Source organism: Aspergillus nidulans, chromosome VIII (genome assembly GCF_000011425.1).
Source record: "Aspergillus nidulans FGSC A4 chromosome VIII".
NCBI classification, from domain to species: Eukaryota; Fungi; Ascomycota; class Eurotiomycetes; order Eurotiales; family Aspergillaceae; genus Aspergillus; species Aspergillus nidulans.
The window spans coordinates 4,034,713-4,052,911 of NC_066264.1; the positions used below are offsets into that span (position 1 = coordinate 4,034,713).

Genomic DNA, 18,199 nt, shown 5'->3' on the forward strand with positions numbered 1-18,199 from the left:
GGGCAAATATCCTAGACTAATACGCGCTCTCCCACTCCTTCGCTTTAAACTCCACCGTTGGTTCACGCAGAAACCGCACATTCCGCACCAGCCGTATCTCCGCTGCCTTCGTCCGTCGCAAGTGTTCCCTCTTCTTCATTTCCTCAGTCTCCTCAGCTCCAGCAGCAGCAGCAGCAGCCGCAGTAGCCGCAAGCTCCGCATCTCTCGCCTCGCTGGTCTTCTCCAGCACATTATGCATACTAGCCAGAACCATCTCCGTTGCCTTTGCCAACGGCAACTCCGTCGGCTTCACATCATCAGCTGGAATCCATGACTTTTTATATCGTAGGTTTTCATCTGCATCCGCAAATACGGCTTCTCGGAGCCGGGCGACAGTTAGCGCAGCAAACATATCGCCTGTACCGCTGAAGAAGCAGTCTATTGCTGGGACATCGATGCGGAAAAGGCGCGGTTTACCCGTTGACAGTGTAGTCGAGCCAATGATAGTGAGGAGGTTCTGTGTTGAGTCTGGCGATGGGTTTTCGGGAGATGGGAGGAGCTTGGAGAGCTGCACAGAGGTGATTATTACGTGAGGGATGTTGTAGGTTTCATGCAGGGCGGTGATTGCTTTTGCGAGTGTTTCCAGTGAAGTTATCTGGATACCCGAGAGGACCCTTGTGCTGTTAGTCGTGTCTCTGGGACTACGGGCTGGGATGGGACGGGGATAATACTCGGCCTCGAATTGGTTAGGAAGAATCAGGTCCGCGTGCTGAATGATATTCTTGTACGCCGGCACTACATCATCATTAACATATAGCCGACCTTGATCGCCCATAACTGGGTCCAGGACTACGACGTCGTTAGTAGATTCTGGAGATGGCACTGAGAGACGGCGGCGCACCCCAGAAGAATGAACCGGGACGGTCTGCAGCTTTGCGTTTCAAGTCCATCCCAATACTCCCGACGGCCTCGACGGCTGCAGCGCTGGGGGCGTATCCGGAGAGCATGACATCAAAGTCTGTGAGGTTGCTCATGCACAGCCCTTCATAGAGGTTCCTGATTTCCTCTGCCGTGGCTCTTGTACCTTTGAATTGGCGGTATCCAGTGTGGTTACCTAGTGCAACTGTCAGTTCTGGACGTATGAATATTAAGATATACTGACTGAAATGAACGGTGTTCAGGGCGGCGACATCACAGCCCAAAGACTGCATGACGAGGGTTGCCATTTTATTGCCGACATGGCTTTGATTTCAGTTCAGCTGCTGATCATTGATGTATACAGATTGGTACATGATATGACAAGGGTCGACATACCCATAAACGACCTGGAAGTGTCAGTTTGATTCTGATAAGTGGGCTGTCATGGTGGGCGCGGAGAGGGAGGGGAGGGGACGCTTACATGGCTGGCAATGGCAAGGACCCTTGTCTCGGGAACAAGATCGGCGGGCATGATGAATTGGCCTTTGTACTTTTGTAGCAAACGATGTCTAGATTCGGTAGCAAGCGATACAATATGCGGAGAAGGAGCGCAAGTCATGATCGCTGACTCTGACTGCGATAGAGAAAGTGGGCTCTTTTTGTGGAGGAGCGTCTCTCGACTCTGATTGGCCGCACTCCTCTATCGATCAGTATTCTTCATGGAATCATGGCTATTTTTGTCGAATCGGTTCCAATGTTTACGATATGTATACAATATCTTGTATGTATCCCATATACGAGATCTTGTTCTTAGGGATCGTCTGTCCAGATATCTGGAATCATCCATTCCAGCTTTGCAGCAGCACATGGCTTGGTCTTAGAAGCCGGCATTTTCCACTAACACCGTTTGCGCACAATGGCTGCAGCCAGCCCTAAATTCAAAGTAACGTTGTCTCTCTCCTCATACTGCCGTCCGTATTCCCGAATCGAACGCCCTGGAGGGACCAAGCCAATAGACTGACGGCCATCATTGGTCCCTTGTGCCAGAGCGTGGCTGCTGCGGGAGTCCAGACGCATCGATGGAACGGCACTAACGCTGGCTTGAGACGACCTCATCTTCTTCCAAGGCCCCTAATCCTATCTTCTTCCTCTTCTTCTTCTTCTTTCCTTTTCTTCTCTTCCTCTGCAGCTTGTCCTTTTCGTTAGTGCTTCTGTCATTCGCTCTTTTATTCACACCTAATAGATCGTTCTTTCCATGTGATTTGGGCTCTTTGTCCGTCCAGTCTCTCCTGGGAGCATACAATATCATGTCTTGCCCCTAACTCGAATTCATCTACTCTTTTTTCTCTCGCCTCGCTGGCTATATAAATATTAGAATCCTCTATAATCTTAATTGTCTCATGCTGCCCGTCACTCATTTCATGTCATTGACCCTCTGCGCCGAAGCCGACCGTAACGAATCCACGCTCTGATCAGAATGCACCAACATCAACAATCATGGTCCATCCTCGCCCATCGATGGACAATCTTCTTCGTCCTCTGGGCCTTTATTCTCCCAGCTGTCTTTGCTGAAGAGGACCAGGCGACAAAGTCGGCCGATGCGTCGCGACCAGGCCCAGACCAAACGATCGTCGACATAGCGTCCGCTCAGAATGCTCCACTCATCCGCCGTCACGATCACCAGCACGATCACGATCACGATCATGAAGAGTTGCAGCATACGCATAGCCATATCGAGCCTCGATCAACGTCGTCTTCATCAGGATCGACCTTCCCCACAGCCTTTGATACCAGTCTCTCCAACAACTTCACCACAACCTCTTGTCCATCCTTCTTCACAAGCTTCCTTTCCGACTCCTCCTTCACAGACTGCCATGCCATCTCAATGCTTCTGCGCGACTCCACAGCTTTTTTCCATATCCTCACCTCCGCCGCCTCAACGTCTCGTGTTTTAGACATCGCCTGCGCAGCAGACGTCTCTTCCTGCGCCTCCACCCTTTCGAGCCTTGCGTCCGACCTGATCGACGACTCAAACTGCGGCAAGGACTATGCCGACGGCAACCCCCTCGTGACAAATGCCTACGTCGACCTCATCACCTACGAGCCCATCTACCGCGCCACCTGTCTCCAGAACCCAGACACCTCGAACTACTGCTTTGTTGACGCTGTGACGAATACCTCCAATGCAGCAGACTACGACGTCTATTCTCTCCCGTACGGCAGTACAATCAACAACAGCACCTCCCTGCCCACATGCAGCTCTTGTCTGCAGGCGACGCTCGAGGTCTTCAGCGAGTGGGCGCAGGTCGAAAATCAGCCGCTCGCCGACTCGTACCTCCCTTCTGCGGAGGCGATCAATGGCAAATGCGGATCGGACTTTGCAAACGTTAATGTGACTGTTGGCACAGAGGATTTCCCGTCTTCGGCTGAACCGCGACTGGCCCTGTCACTTCCTCTTTGTGTGGCGTCACTGACGATAGGTCTCAGTTTTTTGTTGAGCTTATAGCTTATAGCAGCTTCAGTCTTCCATTCATTTCTGTATTTTACTCGAACATGCCTTATACCTCTTAGCAAGCTCTCCCTGCTACACTACTCTCTTTCATTTTTAGCGTTGTCCTCCCGGTTTTGATCATGTATGGATGATGACAGCGATTGCTTCCTGCTATATTGGAAATGCTTAGACTACTGTATGCTATATAGCTATAATCTCATTGACCACAAGACTAATCACCGTCATTCTGTCGCTGTTACAATCTTGGTGTACGGACTCTACAGAACAGAACAGGAGGGCGACTGGAATTGACTGATCGCCGGGCACTCTCTAGTCGTGAAAGCTAGAGTTAGGGGTGATTAATGCTTTCCATTCATCGTGCCGTGAGGCCATTCTCTCTTCTCATTTGAAAAATTCTACTGAATTCACTGAATTCAGTAAATGCTGTAAATAATGTACTAGATAGCTCTAACTAAAGTGAGGTATATCCGACTCGAGTATATAACCATGTACGTAGCTTGGGGGATAAAATGAACAAAGAATTTGACAATAGAATGTGCATAGAAGAAGCAATCATCAAACAGGCCGCTCCATAAAAGCAAGAAACAATCGTTTACCATAACAGATAGGTTCGTGGTTAGTGACCGCAGGTTATCAACTCCCTTGAGAATGCACACCACTGATCGCAACCCCAACCAAACTCTGCTGCGGACCGAAACTGTCGCTTGGAGACTTGACAATAGGGGACGAGTTCCCGGCCGCTTCTTTTTCACGCTTGATACGGAAGTACGCCGTTTTCGCGAAGCGATTGAGCTGCGCCCAGAAGTGGCGGCCTGCGGGGTGGAGGGCGATGCGCTCGAGAAGATCCGCCGTTGCCTCGCGGACGTTCCGGTCCGGGTGAAGGAGGCCCATGGAGAGATAGAACAGGCCTGCTTGGCTCTCCGGTGTAACAGTTAAGAGTTGGCAGATTCCGGCGTAATCTTTAATTGCATGCGCAAAAGCGAGGTATATAGCGCCAGCCTCGTAGGCAGACAGTTTCAGGGTCCGGAGGCGGTCGTGGTGGTGGTGAAGGTCGGGTTTCTGGATTGGTCGGGAGGGCCAGTACATAGCTGCGATGTCTTGGATGAAAGAGTAGTATGATCGGGTGGTGCGCCAGCCTTCTATACGGGAGACCGACGCCATTAGTTCGCGCTGCTTGGAGGCTTCGTCGGGCCAGACGTAACCATGGCCGCGGATTGTTGTTGGGTCGCCAGGATCAGATTGGAGGCCGCTAGGGCTGTCGGGAGAGAGTTCTTCATTGGGTCCGATAATATAGATATTTGACGCTCCGTAAACTGTCTCCTCGAATGCAGCTGCGACTCTTGTGAATTTCGTGATGTAGGCGCGCCATTTGGCTCTAATTGCATTTTCACCGTATCTGTTTGCAATGCTGCGTAGCACGTCCTCCATGAACAGGTTGTCCCCTGTGGGATCGGCATTCGGGCCGGACGCGCTAACTGGGCTCTGCTGCTGGAAGTATAGTTGGCCGTCAGTCACCGGAGCCGGTTCTATGTGGTTACTGATCTTGATTCGACCCGTAGGCAGATCGCAGAGCACATCCCACCACTCGGGGTGATTAGCAAATGTAGGATTTGTGACTCCCGCGATAAATCCTGGCACGCGCAGTAGATCGTCGATCTTGGTTAAATCCGTGTAGGGAAAGGCATGACGGGTGAACCCACGCAGGATTCCACCAGATGCTAGTGCACAGGCAGCTAGCACTGCTTCTGCAACCTCTCCGGACGGTCGGTTGTGGCCGAGGAAGACGACCCGTTTCTGGGTCAGCATGGCATTGACGAGGACGATAATTGGGTGGGTAAGTGGCCCACTGGTGGTCAAGTGAGGATGAAGAGGAAACGGTTGAGGCGATGCAGCATGTGGTGCAGAGAAAATCTGGATGAGCTTGACGAGCGAAAAGTCGCCCACGATCTCAGGCCAGATCACCGTGGGTACCTTTACAGGGATGGGAATGTCGTTATAGATAATCTTAGACTCAAACTCGTGGGTATCTCGGGGTAGGGTGTAACGGGGAGCAGTGCCCCTTCTCGGGGAGGGTGGATTATCCTCATCGATGTCGTTCTCGCCGTCCTCAATCGCGCGCTGCTGGACCATCTGCTCGAACTTCTCGATGAACATGTCTTTGCTGTTCGTAGCTTGCAGTATCTGGCGCTCAAGCAGGTTCAGTTTCGGCATCGGAGACAGATCCATGGCGTTCACGGCATTGTAGAGGGTTTCAAGAGTTTCTGGGTACGGGTTCTTGAAATAGTCCTCCAGGGCTAAAAGCAAAATAGGCTGCCCCTGGTTAGTTGACAATCAGAGACGCTTATGGAGTGCTTACTTTATAGATATGAAGAAATGAATGTCGTGTACATATGGCCATGGCCTTTACTACAGCACCGCTGTCCACAATGTCAGCCGCAACTGTGGCGCTAAAGAACATGTTGACGGGGAACATACCGCTTAACAGTGTTATCTTGTTTCGTGTTCACCAAATTGAGCACATACATCAATGGCGGTCCTTCCCCGCCATCTTCCTCATCGCTGCTCTCCTCTTCCTCCGTGACCTCGGATTCATTGTTTGTGTCCGCACTGGTCCCTTCATCGCCCGAGGAGGACCGCACTCTATTTCTCTTTCCCTTCCGCTTATTATTCTCCCCCGCCAAGTCGTCCTCCTCCCCCTCCCCACCAGTGTCCAAAGGCAGAAAGAAGATAGTCCAATCCTGGCTGCGGACGTGCGTCTGGTCCGGCAGCATCAGTTCCGCCAACATACCTTCATCACTACTAATGGGACCCGGGTATTGATGCTCCATGATCGGGCCGCGATCGATATGGAACGAGGCGACAAGGATGAACTCAACATGGCGCTCGGGAGAGTCACGGGGGTACTGCGATTTGCAGCGCCGTTGCTTGAAAGTTTGCCGAGCATTATGATGGCTCGCAGAGCGGCGGAGACCTGAAGTATCAGAGCTCCTGGGAGAATGTTTCTGGACGAAGGAAGGGGAGGGCGAGAGGCGAGGAAGTCCGTTGGATTTTGGCGGGCTGGAAGACAAGTTGCCCGTTCCATCTGACGTCCGAATTGGTAGTGGGATGCTCATTTTCTGTGAGGGTTCTGCGGTGAGGACAAGGGTCGAGTGCAGATGCGGGAGAATAGTTCAAGCTCCAGGCAGCCGGCGAGCATAGCAGCGGCATGCTCATTCAATGGGCCAACGGAGACAGACGCGATAGATGATCCATTTAGCGAGTTGCGGATAAGACGTCAGGAAGAAATAGGAAGATTATCAGCCCTTAGCCTGAAAGCATGTCTTGCCGGAACAATGTGATCGAAACTCAGTCAGGGGGAAACCGAGAGGCCGAAAGGGGAATTGAACCGATCGATCTCCACAGCGGGGAAGACACACTGCGCTGCTGAATTGTGCTGGAGAGATCACGGCACTCTTGACGGCAGACATTGTTCTGTCAACATATTAATGACATAGCATCTGATATCCTCTATTTTTCTAATCTCCAGAAAATGACTGTATGCTGGGGTACAAGAGTTGCATACTACATGGCGTATAGTCCTCAATATAGGCCCCGCACGTGCCACCTTCGGGCTGACTCAGCTGCGGTATCCCCAGCCTTGGTTTGTTTTGTTTGGGATTCTGGCCCTTTTGGGAAGTATGTATACTCAGCCCTGAGGTCATCTCTCACCGGCTTCTTTCAACTGGGCACAATCAACCACAGTCAACTTCAGTCACCATGGTGAGAATATCCATAGTTACTGTCTATAGATTTCTCTGATCACATACCCAGGTCCCCTCCAGCAACGCCCCTTTCCGCCCCTCCCCACTCTCCTTCAATTCCCCTCGTGCATCGCCTTTTCGACGTCCTTCCACCCCGAACTCTCCTCCAACACAAGCCCGTCCTACAACACCAGGGAGCTCGCCAAGCAGGGGGTTTATGCCCGTAGTATCGCCCAGCAAACTGAACCAGTCTTACACCGTTCAAGATCACCAAGATGCCTCCCCCAAGAGCCGAGAGCCGATTCCCCAGCCGCGGTTTACCAGAGATCCCCCGTCATCCCCAAGCAGAGGGGCCAGCGCTCTGGGTTCCTCACCGTCGAGCATGGAGGCGAAAACGACTAGTATGATGGCAGCGACTTCCGACGCAGCGGCTAGGCTAGCGCCCGCACAACTCAGAGAGATTCGGGAAGCTTTTCAGGTTCTGGATAGGGACAACGATGGGTTTGTGGATAAGGATGATGTGGCCGATGTGCTTTCGAATGTTGGTATGTGGAGTTTTTGTTCCAGAGCTCGACGCAGTGAAACCCTTTTCTAATAGCAGTGATGATGGCAGGCCTAGACTCATCGTCTCTATCGCAGTTCTTCCCTCCGGGCAGTGCTTCAACGATAAACTTCCCTACTTTCTTAAACACTCTCTCGCAACTCCTCTCCCCGCTGTCTTCAAGACAAGAACTACTCAATGCTCTAGCAGCATTCGATGAAGACGACAGCGGTCAGATTGATGTTGAAGAACTACGTGATGCCCTTCTACACACAGCCCCAGAAGACGGGGAGCGTCCCCTGACAGAGCGCGAAGTCAATGAGGTTCTTAATGGGTTTACAAGCCGTCGGGCCTTTAGAGGGAAGGGTGGCAAGACTCAGGGAACCGGAAAAAGAGGAGAAGTGCTGAATTATCAGGAGTTCCTGAATACAGTGATGGGCGGAGCGGAAAATGGACAAGCGGCGAAACCGAAGTGAAGCATGTTTAGTAAATAAGTCATTGTTCTACGGGTTATTATATATGTTGCTTTGGTCGGGGCGGGTGTTCAGGAGGCATGGTCTGTTGTGTATCTAGATAATTCCAAGGGCTCTGGCAGCTGTGGGCAAATTGGATTGCTATTGATTGAGTACACATTATAGAGGAACGTATGCGCGGTGCATTGAGATACGAAACATTCAAAACAAGTTCGCATTATCCGCCACCACTAATTCCCATCCAGTAGAGTAGTGTAGATTATTTTGTGATAACTACCAGAGAGCAACCTCTATGGCATGCGGAATCCTGAATAATTAAGCAAATAGGAACGGGAGCGCAAGCAATCCGAGTCGCAACCTTAAGTGAACATATCTTCCGCCTTGCGGCGTGGGCCTCCCCTCCCCTCAATCTTGTCTGAAAACAGCTCTTTGCCGGCATTATTTTTGTATTTAGAAGGAAAGAGTTCTCGCACTGATGCGCTGCCCCTCCCCTTGATTGATATGCCGCTCTCTGCGGCGCCACGGATCGCAAAACCCTGGTCTTGGCCTGCACCGGCTGCGCCGCGGATGTTTACAGGTTCCCGCTCCAGCGTGCCTGAAGGGAAGAGTTCGACGTTGCGGTTTCGTCGGTCATTGGGCTCGGTTATTTCGTGTGACCCGTCTACTAGTGGAATCGAGGTGCGCCTAGAAAAGAGATCGGCTGCCTCGCCTGCAGCGTCGATGGCGTCAGACCGGCGGTGATTGCTGACTTTTGAGGGGAACAGTTCTTTCTTGAGGTATGTGTTGGCGGTCTTATTTGGAAAGAGCTCGCGTGATTTTGTGTCGCCATTAGACGAGCCGAAGAGCTCCTTGCCTTCGTTGCGCCGGCGGGGTGGCGGACTGCGCTCACGGAATCGGCGTCGCGATTCTTGTCGTTCGTCGACATAACCGCCCTCCTGCATTAGAGTATCTCGCCCAGGAGATGCACTGCGATTGCGCAGCCGGCCCGAATTTGCGCCCTCATCAGGGAACAATTCCATCTCGCGATCGCGACGTTCACTCCTCCGCCTCCCACGATCCCAGTCTCGATCGCCATCCGATCGGTCTGCATCACCTGCACCACTGTCATCGTACATGTTCGCCGTAATGCCGTCCTCATTATCGCGCTCCCGACGGCGACGCAGTTCTCGTCCGTCAAAACGCCTCCTCCGATAGTCCCCATCACTGTCCCCTCCCCCGCCGCGACGCCGATCAGAAGCCAATTCACGTCGCAAGCGCTCCCGCGGGTCATGTTCCGGATGCATCATGTAGAACCGACTCGCCTCGTGCGCGCGAGGCTTCTTCTTATCTGTCTTCACCGCCGAGCGCACCTGTAGAACAGAGTCTGGATGCGAGGCCAGCACCTTCGCCGACCGCAGCCGGAGTGCGGGAATCTCTCCTGGCGCGGTTGGGGCTGTCCCATCCCCAGAAATGCCACCTTCCAGTTCGCCGTCATGTGTTAAAGCAGACAGAGCTTGTAATCCAATCTCGGGCGTCGAATAGGCTATGTTTGCGGAGGTATCGTCAATCCACTCAATACGCGCTGGTTGTTCTAGCGGGAAATGTGTCGACGCGAATTGTTTGATATCGTCTGTCGTTAATTCGTCAACACCACGTATGTGCACCTTTTCAGATTGTGCCTCGGCTGTTTGAGGGTCGATGATTGCTCCGTCTACTGGAACGGCTGTGGTTGCTTGAAGTGTTTGCTCCTATACGCAAAACATTAGTTTGAGCTCTCAATGGTTTGTCATCTTTCTCTGTAGCTTACCATCTCGATTGGCTCGGGTTCAGGTAGAGGACCGAGGTCCAAATCCATATCAATATCCATTGTGGTGTCTTCGTGTGTGGAAGGTGAGGTTGGGATAATAGTTGGACGACCGCGTCTTTTATTACAAATGGACCAGAAAACGTATATGTCAGGGTATACCTTAAAAGCAAAACGAAATGGGGGAGGGAAAAAAGAATAGAGCAACAGAGCCTAAGAGAGATAAAAGTAGAACGTGAGTCGAGGGAAGCGAATTGAGGCTCAAGGGAACTGGATGACAATGACGCTGAAACTTCCTCCGCAGACCGCCTAGGGAGCCGATCTGCGACTATCGCCCCAGCACAGCCTTATCTATGGCCACGTTCTTTCACCCTGGTTGGAATCATTTGTAACGGTCGGTCATGAAAATGAGGAGAAACGTGGCGTGTGTTAATGCATTATACGTCAGTGGAAGAGAGAGTCTAGTCCGATCCCAAACGCCTATCCTATCCAGGTGGAAGATATACTGATATCTCATCATAATCGTCGTCCTTAACCAGCTGCTTGTGCAGCACCCAATCCCGACACATTGAACGCCAATATGCAAATACAGTCCCTACAGGAGAGGACTATATGTGAGGCTGGTCCACGCATTCAAACAATAGCCAGATCCTTGTACAAACAGAGCACAGATGAAATGATGACGATAAAACAAAAGAAAATCCAAACCAAATCAACGCTTACAGGGGTATATTTCAAGATGCGTGCATCACAACCATATATCACCTTCTTCGCCATTCACCCATTGATTCCACACCCGCTGATAGGCGTCTTCCAGATCACGAACCCAACGGCTGGTGTCAAAAAGGGAGCTTCTCTGTCGCCCTTCAAATAGCATTCTGCGGAGCTCAAACAACCTGCCTCTCGCTCGACCTTCGCCTCCGGGCTCGTAGAATAAACTGCAGCACAGGTGAATCGCTTTCTTCTCGTAATCTTCATCAGAGAGGGCGATCAGTTCCTCGCGGGCCTGTTGCCCGGACTCAGTCTTCGGTAGGGCGCTGCTGAGGATACTGCTTGCCATTCGAGAACACATCTTGTACTTGTAGCGTGGGAGGGTTAACAGTGGAGTGCCGCTCCATAAGACGTCAGTTGCTGTCGTATGAGCATTGCACTCCGGTGTGTCAAGGAACAAGTCCAGAATCTTCGCCCGCGCAATGTGCGTATTCTTAGGTGCAACATCGGTGAAGATAATCCGAGACGCCGTCTCCTCACCTGCCCATGCCACAGCCGTCTCCCTGAGGTTTTGTTCGCCAATATCAGGAAAGCGGAGAAGCCAAAGCACAGCATTTGGAATACTAGCGAGTATCCGCAGCCAGGTCCGGAAAGTTGTAGGCTCAATCTAATACCCGTTAGCTTTTCCCAAGCTGAACCTAGGAGCAAGGGAGTTACCTTATAAAGCTGATTGAAGTTGCCCAGAATTATGGTGTCATCGCTAAGGGTAGGAAACAGCTCTTTGCGCATCCGCCAGCGTCTGGATTGCTCCTGCTCCCATGTGATGTACGAGTCTCTCGCATCAGGGGCGCTTTGTCGATGGTCACAGCAGAAAAATGTATCTCGGGTGAAGACTATCTTCTCGCCGTAAATCCAGTTTTCGGCCTCCTCACCGTGGTTTTCTTCCAGATGTCGGTCCTCGATCCTCGTCTTGCGGGTTCCAGGTGAGAGCGTCTCCGGAGGAATCGACAGCTCGTCCGCAAGAATATAGTCACACCACTCCGCACCCAGTGTACCTGCGAATCCCATGAAAGACATATGGATCGGGGCCGGCCTCGCAGCAAAGACTTCATTACGCGCGCCTCTCGTGTAGCCATTGAGGTTGATCAAGATATGAATACCATCATCGACTATCTGCTTGACGAGTCGCTCAACTGGCCATCCGCTAGCATCATAGAATACGGGGGCCTCTTTCTCAATTTGTTGCCGGTGTATTGACTTATCGCTGGCCGTTGTAGCATAGCAGTACGCCTTGACTTTGGTAGGATTGTGCAATCCAAAAACAGATTGCATTAGATGGGCAAGGGGATGGTTGTTGAAGTCAGATGACACATATCCCACCTTAAGGTACGGATTTGGCGGTGGCGGCGGGGGGTAAACTGTGGACGGGAGCCAGGGAGATCGCAAAGCCGCACAGGAGATGCGAAGCCCATTTCGTTGGGAAATCTGTCGAATCTGTTTCGCAGAAAGTGGGCAGGTGAAGGTGTGGAACGGAAGTACAGTGGGTGCATTAGGAGCCGAAAGACCAGGGGGCAGCTGCGGCCTTCGGTACTTTGAGGAGGGATACTCCCTACCATAGACGTATCGATCCTGATACCAGTGCCACGTAAGGGACCTAATCACACGTTCCACGAGCTTGACGACGCGAGAACCTTCCCACTTCTGTCCCGCCCAAGATTTGAGCAACGCAGCCAAGTTCCCACTCGCAGGTCTGCGGCGGCTGTCCGCGCTGGGGAGAAGCTGCGCGCACAATTGTTCTATCGTATTAGGCGTCAAGATGCCACAACCCCAGGTCTCGCCTTCTTTTAGTTGGCGATCGACAATATCAACCACGCGCTTGATCCATCCAGAACCCGCCTCCACGCCGTACGAATCGCGAAGCATACCTTGGTCATCAACATGCCAACGATCTCGAAAGCCGAAACCATTGGCAATGCCTCCTCGACCCACCCAATTGCATACCGAGTTGAGGGCGTTAGCCAGCCCACATACGGCCTCTGCAAAGTCAGGGTTCACCTTCACGGCACGCTTATAGTATGTGATAGCGTCGTTGACTCGTCCAGCATCTTTGACAGCATTTGCAAGGTTCGCTAACGCAATGTCGAAGTATACCGTCACATTGAACTGCCTGTTCGTACATCCGGATAGCTGCTTGTAACTGACCAATATCCTTCAGCAGACTGCCCAGATTTGTGTAAAGATGCGCATGTCGCGCGTCCAGTTGTAATCCATAATTGTAATAAGCTAGGGCCAGAGACACTCCGCTGCCGGGAATCACACCAGGTATGTCTGGATGCTGGATATCCCCGCTTGAGAGAGCAGCGTCCTTCCTAGGCACATTGTTGTGGATACCGGCAAGCAGAATGCCAACATTGTTGGCTGTGGACGGACTTGGTTGCAGAGAAAGCGACAGGTAATAAAGAGCGAGTATGTCTCGGACACCAGGCGCAGACCTGGACGAACCATTGGCAGGAGCGGTTGACATGCCATCTTGGTAAATTTTTGCCAGCGAGAGTAACGAGTTGCTTGTGGTGGATAACGCTGCTTTTCTCGCAAGCCCTTCAGGGACATACTTGATTCCAGGGGGTGTTCCACAAGGTCCAAATACCAACTTTGATGTCTGTAAAGCCTTATCCGGATAGAGCAAAATAGTCTCTTGGGGATCGTGGCGGTCGCCTATATATCCAGGGCGCGATTCTTGAGAGAATGCGGCGAAAATATGCTTAATGATTCCTTGGATGCCATAGCGCCTTCGTCCCGCGCTTATCAGAATCGCATCTTCAAAGGCTACCGCTGCTGACGCATAGTCACCCATGGCATAAAGCATGTTTCCTTTAGCGTGAACAAGCGCCAACATCCGGCCATTGTCGCAGCCCGGAACGGAGTAGCCGCTTGAGCCAAAACCCCCAGCAGCGCCTTCGCCGGATTGACGACTAACAAAGGCCGACCTGCCAAAGTCGTCGTCGTAATCAAAGGTAGCCTTCTCGTATGATCCCACGTCAGACGCACCGGAAACACGGCTTTCTGCGTCGCTCTCGGGTTCACTCGCATGTTCATCAGCTTTGAAACAGTCACCGTTCTTAGCCAGTCGTAGAGAGTTCTGCACAAAGTCGATAATGTTAACTGCTTCCTTGCCGCGTTGACTGCTACACAGAAGGCCTATGAGATGTTCAACGGCTTCAAAATAACTTGGGCGTAGCTTAACCGCACGGAGCCAATGCTGCAATGCCTCTTCTCGCCGATCTAAGGCCAGAAGAGTAGCTGCAAGATTAGAAATAGCTTCGACATGCCTAGAAAGAGTTAGTTCGCGTTGAGCTTGAGAAGCGCCGAATACTCACGCTGAGTCCCGCGCGATGATTCTGGAATACCATCTCATCGCCTTGTGGTAATCGCCTAAACCATACGCCAGGCAACCCCCCAGGAGCATTCCATCAATCCATTCCCAGCCACTTTCCATACAAAGATGTGACAATAACTCTAGCGATGATGCCGCGTTCACAACGGTCGTATTCTCATTCAACGAGCTGGAAGAGAAATGTTGGCCGGATATAGAATTTAGACGACCCGTATGTCGTAAACGTTCCACTAAATGATTACCTGTGGGCTGAAGCTGTGGATTCAGATTACGGTCATAATGATGAGTCCTGTGAGAGTGTTAGCTTCATGAACCATTCCGCAGAGAGAACAGTCCTCCCGAACTCAGGGGCACATACTGGCTGGAGGGATAGCTATTATGTCGAGAGAACTCGGGCGCACTTGTTTGGGAGAAATCAAGGCCTGGCTGGCGCGGCGGTTTGGGGTAGATACTGGGCTTCATTACCCGTTGAGTGTGACCATCCTGAGTGGCATTTGAAACACTATTTCGCCGTGCTCGATGGATAGATGCAAGAAGATCGACATATACACCATGAGCCCAGGACAATACCTTTTCTTTGAACTCGGCATTGGCCTCGCGGGAACCAGGAAGCTGTCCAGTACACTGGTACCCGCCGCTTCCAGGCGCACCCGACCATGACGCAGAAGCTTCGTGCAACGGAGGGCGTGACGCGAAACCAGAGACGGAGTTGTTCTGGCGCGTATGAAACGGCAGAACACGTTGATTATTCAGAGAGTCAAATGTCTTTTGATCTGAGTGACGTGGCGGGAAATTCTTCTTCACTGGACCCTCACGGTTGGATACACCCAGAGAATTCTGACTCCAATCGCCGACTTCGAGGTTACTGGAAGGGTTTAGGGCTGCATTGAAAAGTTGTTGCCCTGCGTCAAAGTACTGAGGGGCAGAGTGGTTGATTGGAGTGACAAAAGGGCCTTGGGGATTTAGTCGGGGCTCCCGAAACGCGGCCGGGCGATATGGAATGTATGCGCCATCTGGCCAGTATGGTCCATAGGGCCCAGTGCCTGCAGAAGCTGTAGGTCCAATGCACGGTTGCAAAGTAGCCGGGAGCACTGTTGGCACATACGCTCCGTTGTGCCAGTAGAATCGCTGTTGTGACGGCTGCATCGGTAACGTCTGGTTAAGCACCGAGTCCATTCCAGGTGCGGCATTTAGAGAGCGTATCCAACTGATCCCGTTGACGCCCTGTGCTAGGTCTCCCCGGCCAACGTTCCGTCGATTTGTGTCAGTCTTATGCACCGGCGGGAAATTCAATGGCTGCGCAGACGACTGATCCAGAGAAGACTGTTGCCAGGAGTCCATCGGAAAGCCTGTCTGGGGAGAGATCAACTGGCCTGGTTCCAGCTGCGAAACCAATATGTGCTTAGTCGCCGGCGGCTGGATAGTCATATCTCCCGGTGTACCATCATATCCAGCGGCAAGAGTCCCATTCGGAGTCTTCCTTCTCAGCGCATGTTCTCCAACGTTGTTTAAGGTTAACGCCGCCGGGTTGGTGGGATCGCGAATGTCGGGCCGCTGGACGGGGTGAGGATATTGTAGTCGAGTTCGGGGTACTGATTGAAACGAGTTACTGTTGGTATAGTCATAGGGCGGATTTGTGGATGCGAATGAATTATCCAAGCCGTACGATCCATTAAGCGATTCGGTTTCATGATATCGGTTGAGGTGGTGGTGTGGTTGAACTGGCGGGAAAGGCGCCACAGAGGGTAACATGGTTCCTGTTGTGTTATTCCCAGTGCTCTATGCGCGCAACTTCACACACGGAGTCGGAGAAAAGTGTATATCGATGACACGGTGGAGTGAATGTTAGGCGAATAAAAGAATGACAAAGAGGTGAAGGGAAGAGCTGACGAGGCAACGCGGGGTGCAGTAGAACCTTCAATAGATTCAGGCAACGACCCAAGATAGAGAGAGCGTCAAAAGAGTGTCAAGACGTCCAGATCGGAATTATCGACAGCAAGCATCCTTCTTGAAACGCTTCTTACACCTCATCCTGGGCCGGGCCAACTCGCTTGATGCTCAATAACGCCCCCCTCTTGTTGTCTCAGGGCTCGACATAAACGCGGTCGGCGGTGACGGGTCGCAGTTATTGACAAGAGGGACCGATAAGTGAGGTCCAAGGAGGAATAGGAAGAAGTTCCGGCAGGTGGATGACGGAGCGGAGCTACCAAAAGTATGCTTCTGTGTAAGCGCTGGATTCCAGAGAGCGACGAAAAGACACGCAGGCGAGCCGCTCGAGAGAAAACGCTAGGTGAGTGATGAGAAGAGGGGACGCAAGGGAGTGCAAAGGGATTCAGAGTCACGGTCCTAGTCGAGAGTGACGCAGGTGCCCGCAAGACACGATCAGCAACAGGACAGGAGGGCGCTTGGCAGTAATGCTGGATGCTGATGATGAGCCACGGCAGGAACAAGAGTCGGTGGGCGTCGGGGGTAAACTAGAGGAGGGGGAAGAGAAGAGAGAAGCGAAAAGAAGGAAGCAGAATAAGGACCAGGATACGTATAGTATCAAGGAAATAAATACGAATCACAAACAAAAAGATGAAGATCGGAGGAAGGAAAGTGGACTCACTGCGTTAAAAGAGAGTGGAGGAAAAGGCTGGACAGTGGACATGGCACCAGTAGTTATCAAGTCTGTTTTGGTATTTTCTGGTTCACTTTTTTCATCTTTTTTTTGCTTTTTCCGCTTTATTATTAAAGTCTTTTATTCCTTTTTCTACGTTAAATATTGCGCAGCAGTTTTTTTACATGTATGATAATATTATAGCCATTATCTCAGCTCTGGTTTGTGATTTACACAGTCTGGCTGGGGCTAGTAGGTGCCTAGAGAAATCAAGCTGAAGGCGGACGCAAGGAGCTCGTTTGGGGCGGAGATGGTCCCAACGGTCGGCGGAGAGGAGAGGAAAGGGGGGCAGCACGTCCGAAACGACTGGGAAGCAGGATGTGCACAGTCTGGGGTATTAATCATGCCTACGTGAGATTGGGCACGCTCTCAGACAGCAGTCAAAAGCAACGATCGAAACTCAGGTTAGTCTCAGCAGCTCAGAGTCATGACGGTCAGTCGAGAACTTGGGGTGTGGACAGAGCGGAGCCTCGCAGACGACAGCAATCAACTAGCGTTAAGGCGGATCCCACTTGGAGGGGGAGAAGTGGCTTGTGGTGGGGAGGGGGAATCTCGATGGTGACCGGTGCTGAAGTGCCAGAGACCAATAAGGAGCTGGAAGCCACGGGCTGGATGGAAGCTCGATGAAAAGATGGAAAGAATGGTGGATAAGGGGACCAGGAGCAGTGGAGCCAGCGAACAGGCTGGCCGGATTGGGACGCCTTCAACAGGCCTGAGAGGAGGCTGAGGCGCCAGGATCTACTAAACGTGTCTAGGCATTTCTTGAGCTCTCACAAATCCTGCGGGTTAAATAAAGGGAGTTGTTCCAAATGTTCCAAGTCGGTAGACGGACGGGACACTGTCACAGAGTTGCTACTCTTCCCGGAGAGTTGCTGTTGTAGTAGATGATCAGACTGCCCAGCCCACCGAAACGACGATCCAACGGCCATCAAAGTCCGGGTCTGGAGTTGATGCCGCTGGGGCAGAGCAGATCCGTCCACGGTCCAAGGCAGGGCGATCTCGCAACTGTTCCGAGCCCACCGTGCAACAAGGAAAGAAAATTAAGAGAATCAGGCCATAGCGCAGACGTAAGAATAATGCTGAATTCTGTTGAGGAGGGTGATCTGAAAGCCAATCTAAAATATTCAAGTTATATACGCTATGAGTCATCGCTATAAGCCGTCCATTTACTCCATGTCTGCAAGTACATTTTAGGTACATTAGGATTCCATACAGTATAGGAAGACAAGTCCACGCTCGCTCCACCGACTGAATGGATCGTCGTCTTGGCTAAATCTGCACTCAGTACGGAGGCGTGCACCAAAAGTTTTTGCGCGACGCTAGTAATTTAATGCGCCGACGTAACAAGCTTACATACAAATTACTATAGCAACATGTTTTTTGACCCACAACTAACTATATCCGCATAAACCCCGAAATCAAAAACAAGAGAAATGAAGCTATTCAGGGGCCTCTATTGGCTGTAGAGCGAGGTCTACACGTGGTGATA

The 18,199-nt window shown here is 51.7% G+C and overlaps 8 protein-coding genes across 8 annotated transcripts, besides 1 other annotated feature; 4 read left to right on the forward strand and 4 right to left on the reverse strand.

Moving 5' to 3' along the window:
* Positions 1 to 18,199: part of a sequence feature (contig 1.5 561..450355(-1)) that runs on past both edges of the window.
* ANIA_00270 (pyridoxal kinase) lies at positions 63 to 1,429 on the reverse strand (the record flags this gene model as incomplete). The annotated part of the gene is made up of 6 exons (XM_652782.1): positions 63 to 106; positions 241 to 828; positions 881 to 1,093; positions 1,142 to 1,221; positions 1,294 to 1,304; positions 1,379 to 1,429. 6 exons carry the CDS (start codon positions 1,427 to 1,429, stop codon positions 63 to 65), a joined length of 987 nt encoding a protein of 328 aa, XP_657874.1.
* Positions 2,094 to 3,406, forward strand: ANIA_10031 (uncharacterized protein). Its single transcript, XM_652781.2, has one exon. It carries the CDS (start codon positions 2,375 to 2,377, stop codon positions 3,401 to 3,403), a length of 1,029 nt encoding a protein of 342 aa, XP_657873.2. The 5' UTR covers positions 2,094 to 2,374; the 3' UTR covers positions 3,404 to 3,406.
* ANIA_10046 (uncharacterized protein) lies at positions 3,525 to 3,704 on the forward strand. Its single transcript, XM_050611004.1, has one exon. The coding sequence runs from the start codon at positions 3,533 to 3,535 to the stop codon at positions 3,698 to 3,700; it is 168 nt and encodes a 55-aa protein (XP_050469278.1). The 5' UTR covers positions 3,525 to 3,532; the 3' UTR covers positions 3,701 to 3,704.
* Positions 4,043 to 6,522, reverse strand: ANIA_00268 (protein mesA; the record flags this gene model as incomplete). The annotated part of the gene is made up of 3 exons (XM_652780.1): positions 4,043 to 5,725; positions 5,766 to 5,826; positions 5,885 to 6,522. 3 exons carry the CDS (start codon positions 6,520 to 6,522, stop codon positions 4,043 to 4,045), a joined length of 2,382 nt encoding a protein of 793 aa, XP_657872.1.
* On the forward strand, positions 7,155 to 8,166 carry ANIA_00267 (putative calmodulin; the record flags this gene model as incomplete). The annotated part of the gene is made up of 2 exons (XM_050611005.1): positions 7,155 to 7,694; positions 7,763 to 8,166. The coding sequence occupies exons 1-2, from the start codon at positions 7,367 to 7,369 to the stop codon at positions 8,164 to 8,166; spliced, it is 732 nt and encodes a 243-aa protein (XP_050469279.1). The 5' UTR covers positions 7,155 to 7,366.
* Positions 8,385 to 10,009, reverse strand: ANIA_00266 (NCBP3 domain-containing protein; the record flags this gene model as incomplete). Its single annotated transcript, XM_652778.2, has 2 exons — positions 8,385 to 9,890; positions 9,950 to 10,009. 2 exons carry the CDS (start codon positions 10,007 to 10,009, stop codon positions 8,523 to 8,525), a joined length of 1,428 nt encoding a protein of 475 aa, XP_657870.1. The 3' UTR covers positions 8,385 to 8,522.
* ANIA_00265 (UDP-N-acetylglucosaminyltransferase) lies at positions 10,695 to 15,803 on the reverse strand (the record flags this gene model as incomplete). Its single annotated transcript, XM_652777.1, has 5 exons — positions 10,695 to 11,324; positions 11,375 to 12,824; positions 12,856 to 13,986; positions 14,035 to 14,220; positions 14,410 to 15,803. 5 exons carry the CDS (start codon positions 15,801 to 15,803, stop codon positions 10,695 to 10,697), a joined length of 4,791 nt encoding a protein of 1,596 aa, XP_657869.1.
* On the forward strand, positions 16,466 to 17,337 carry ANIA_00264 (uncharacterized protein; the record flags this gene model as incomplete). The annotated part of the gene is made up of 3 exons (XM_652776.1): positions 16,466 to 16,729; positions 16,855 to 16,902; positions 16,942 to 17,337. The coding sequence occupies 3 exons, from the start codon at positions 16,466 to 16,468 to the stop codon at positions 17,335 to 17,337; spliced, it is 708 nt and encodes a 235-aa protein (XP_657868.1).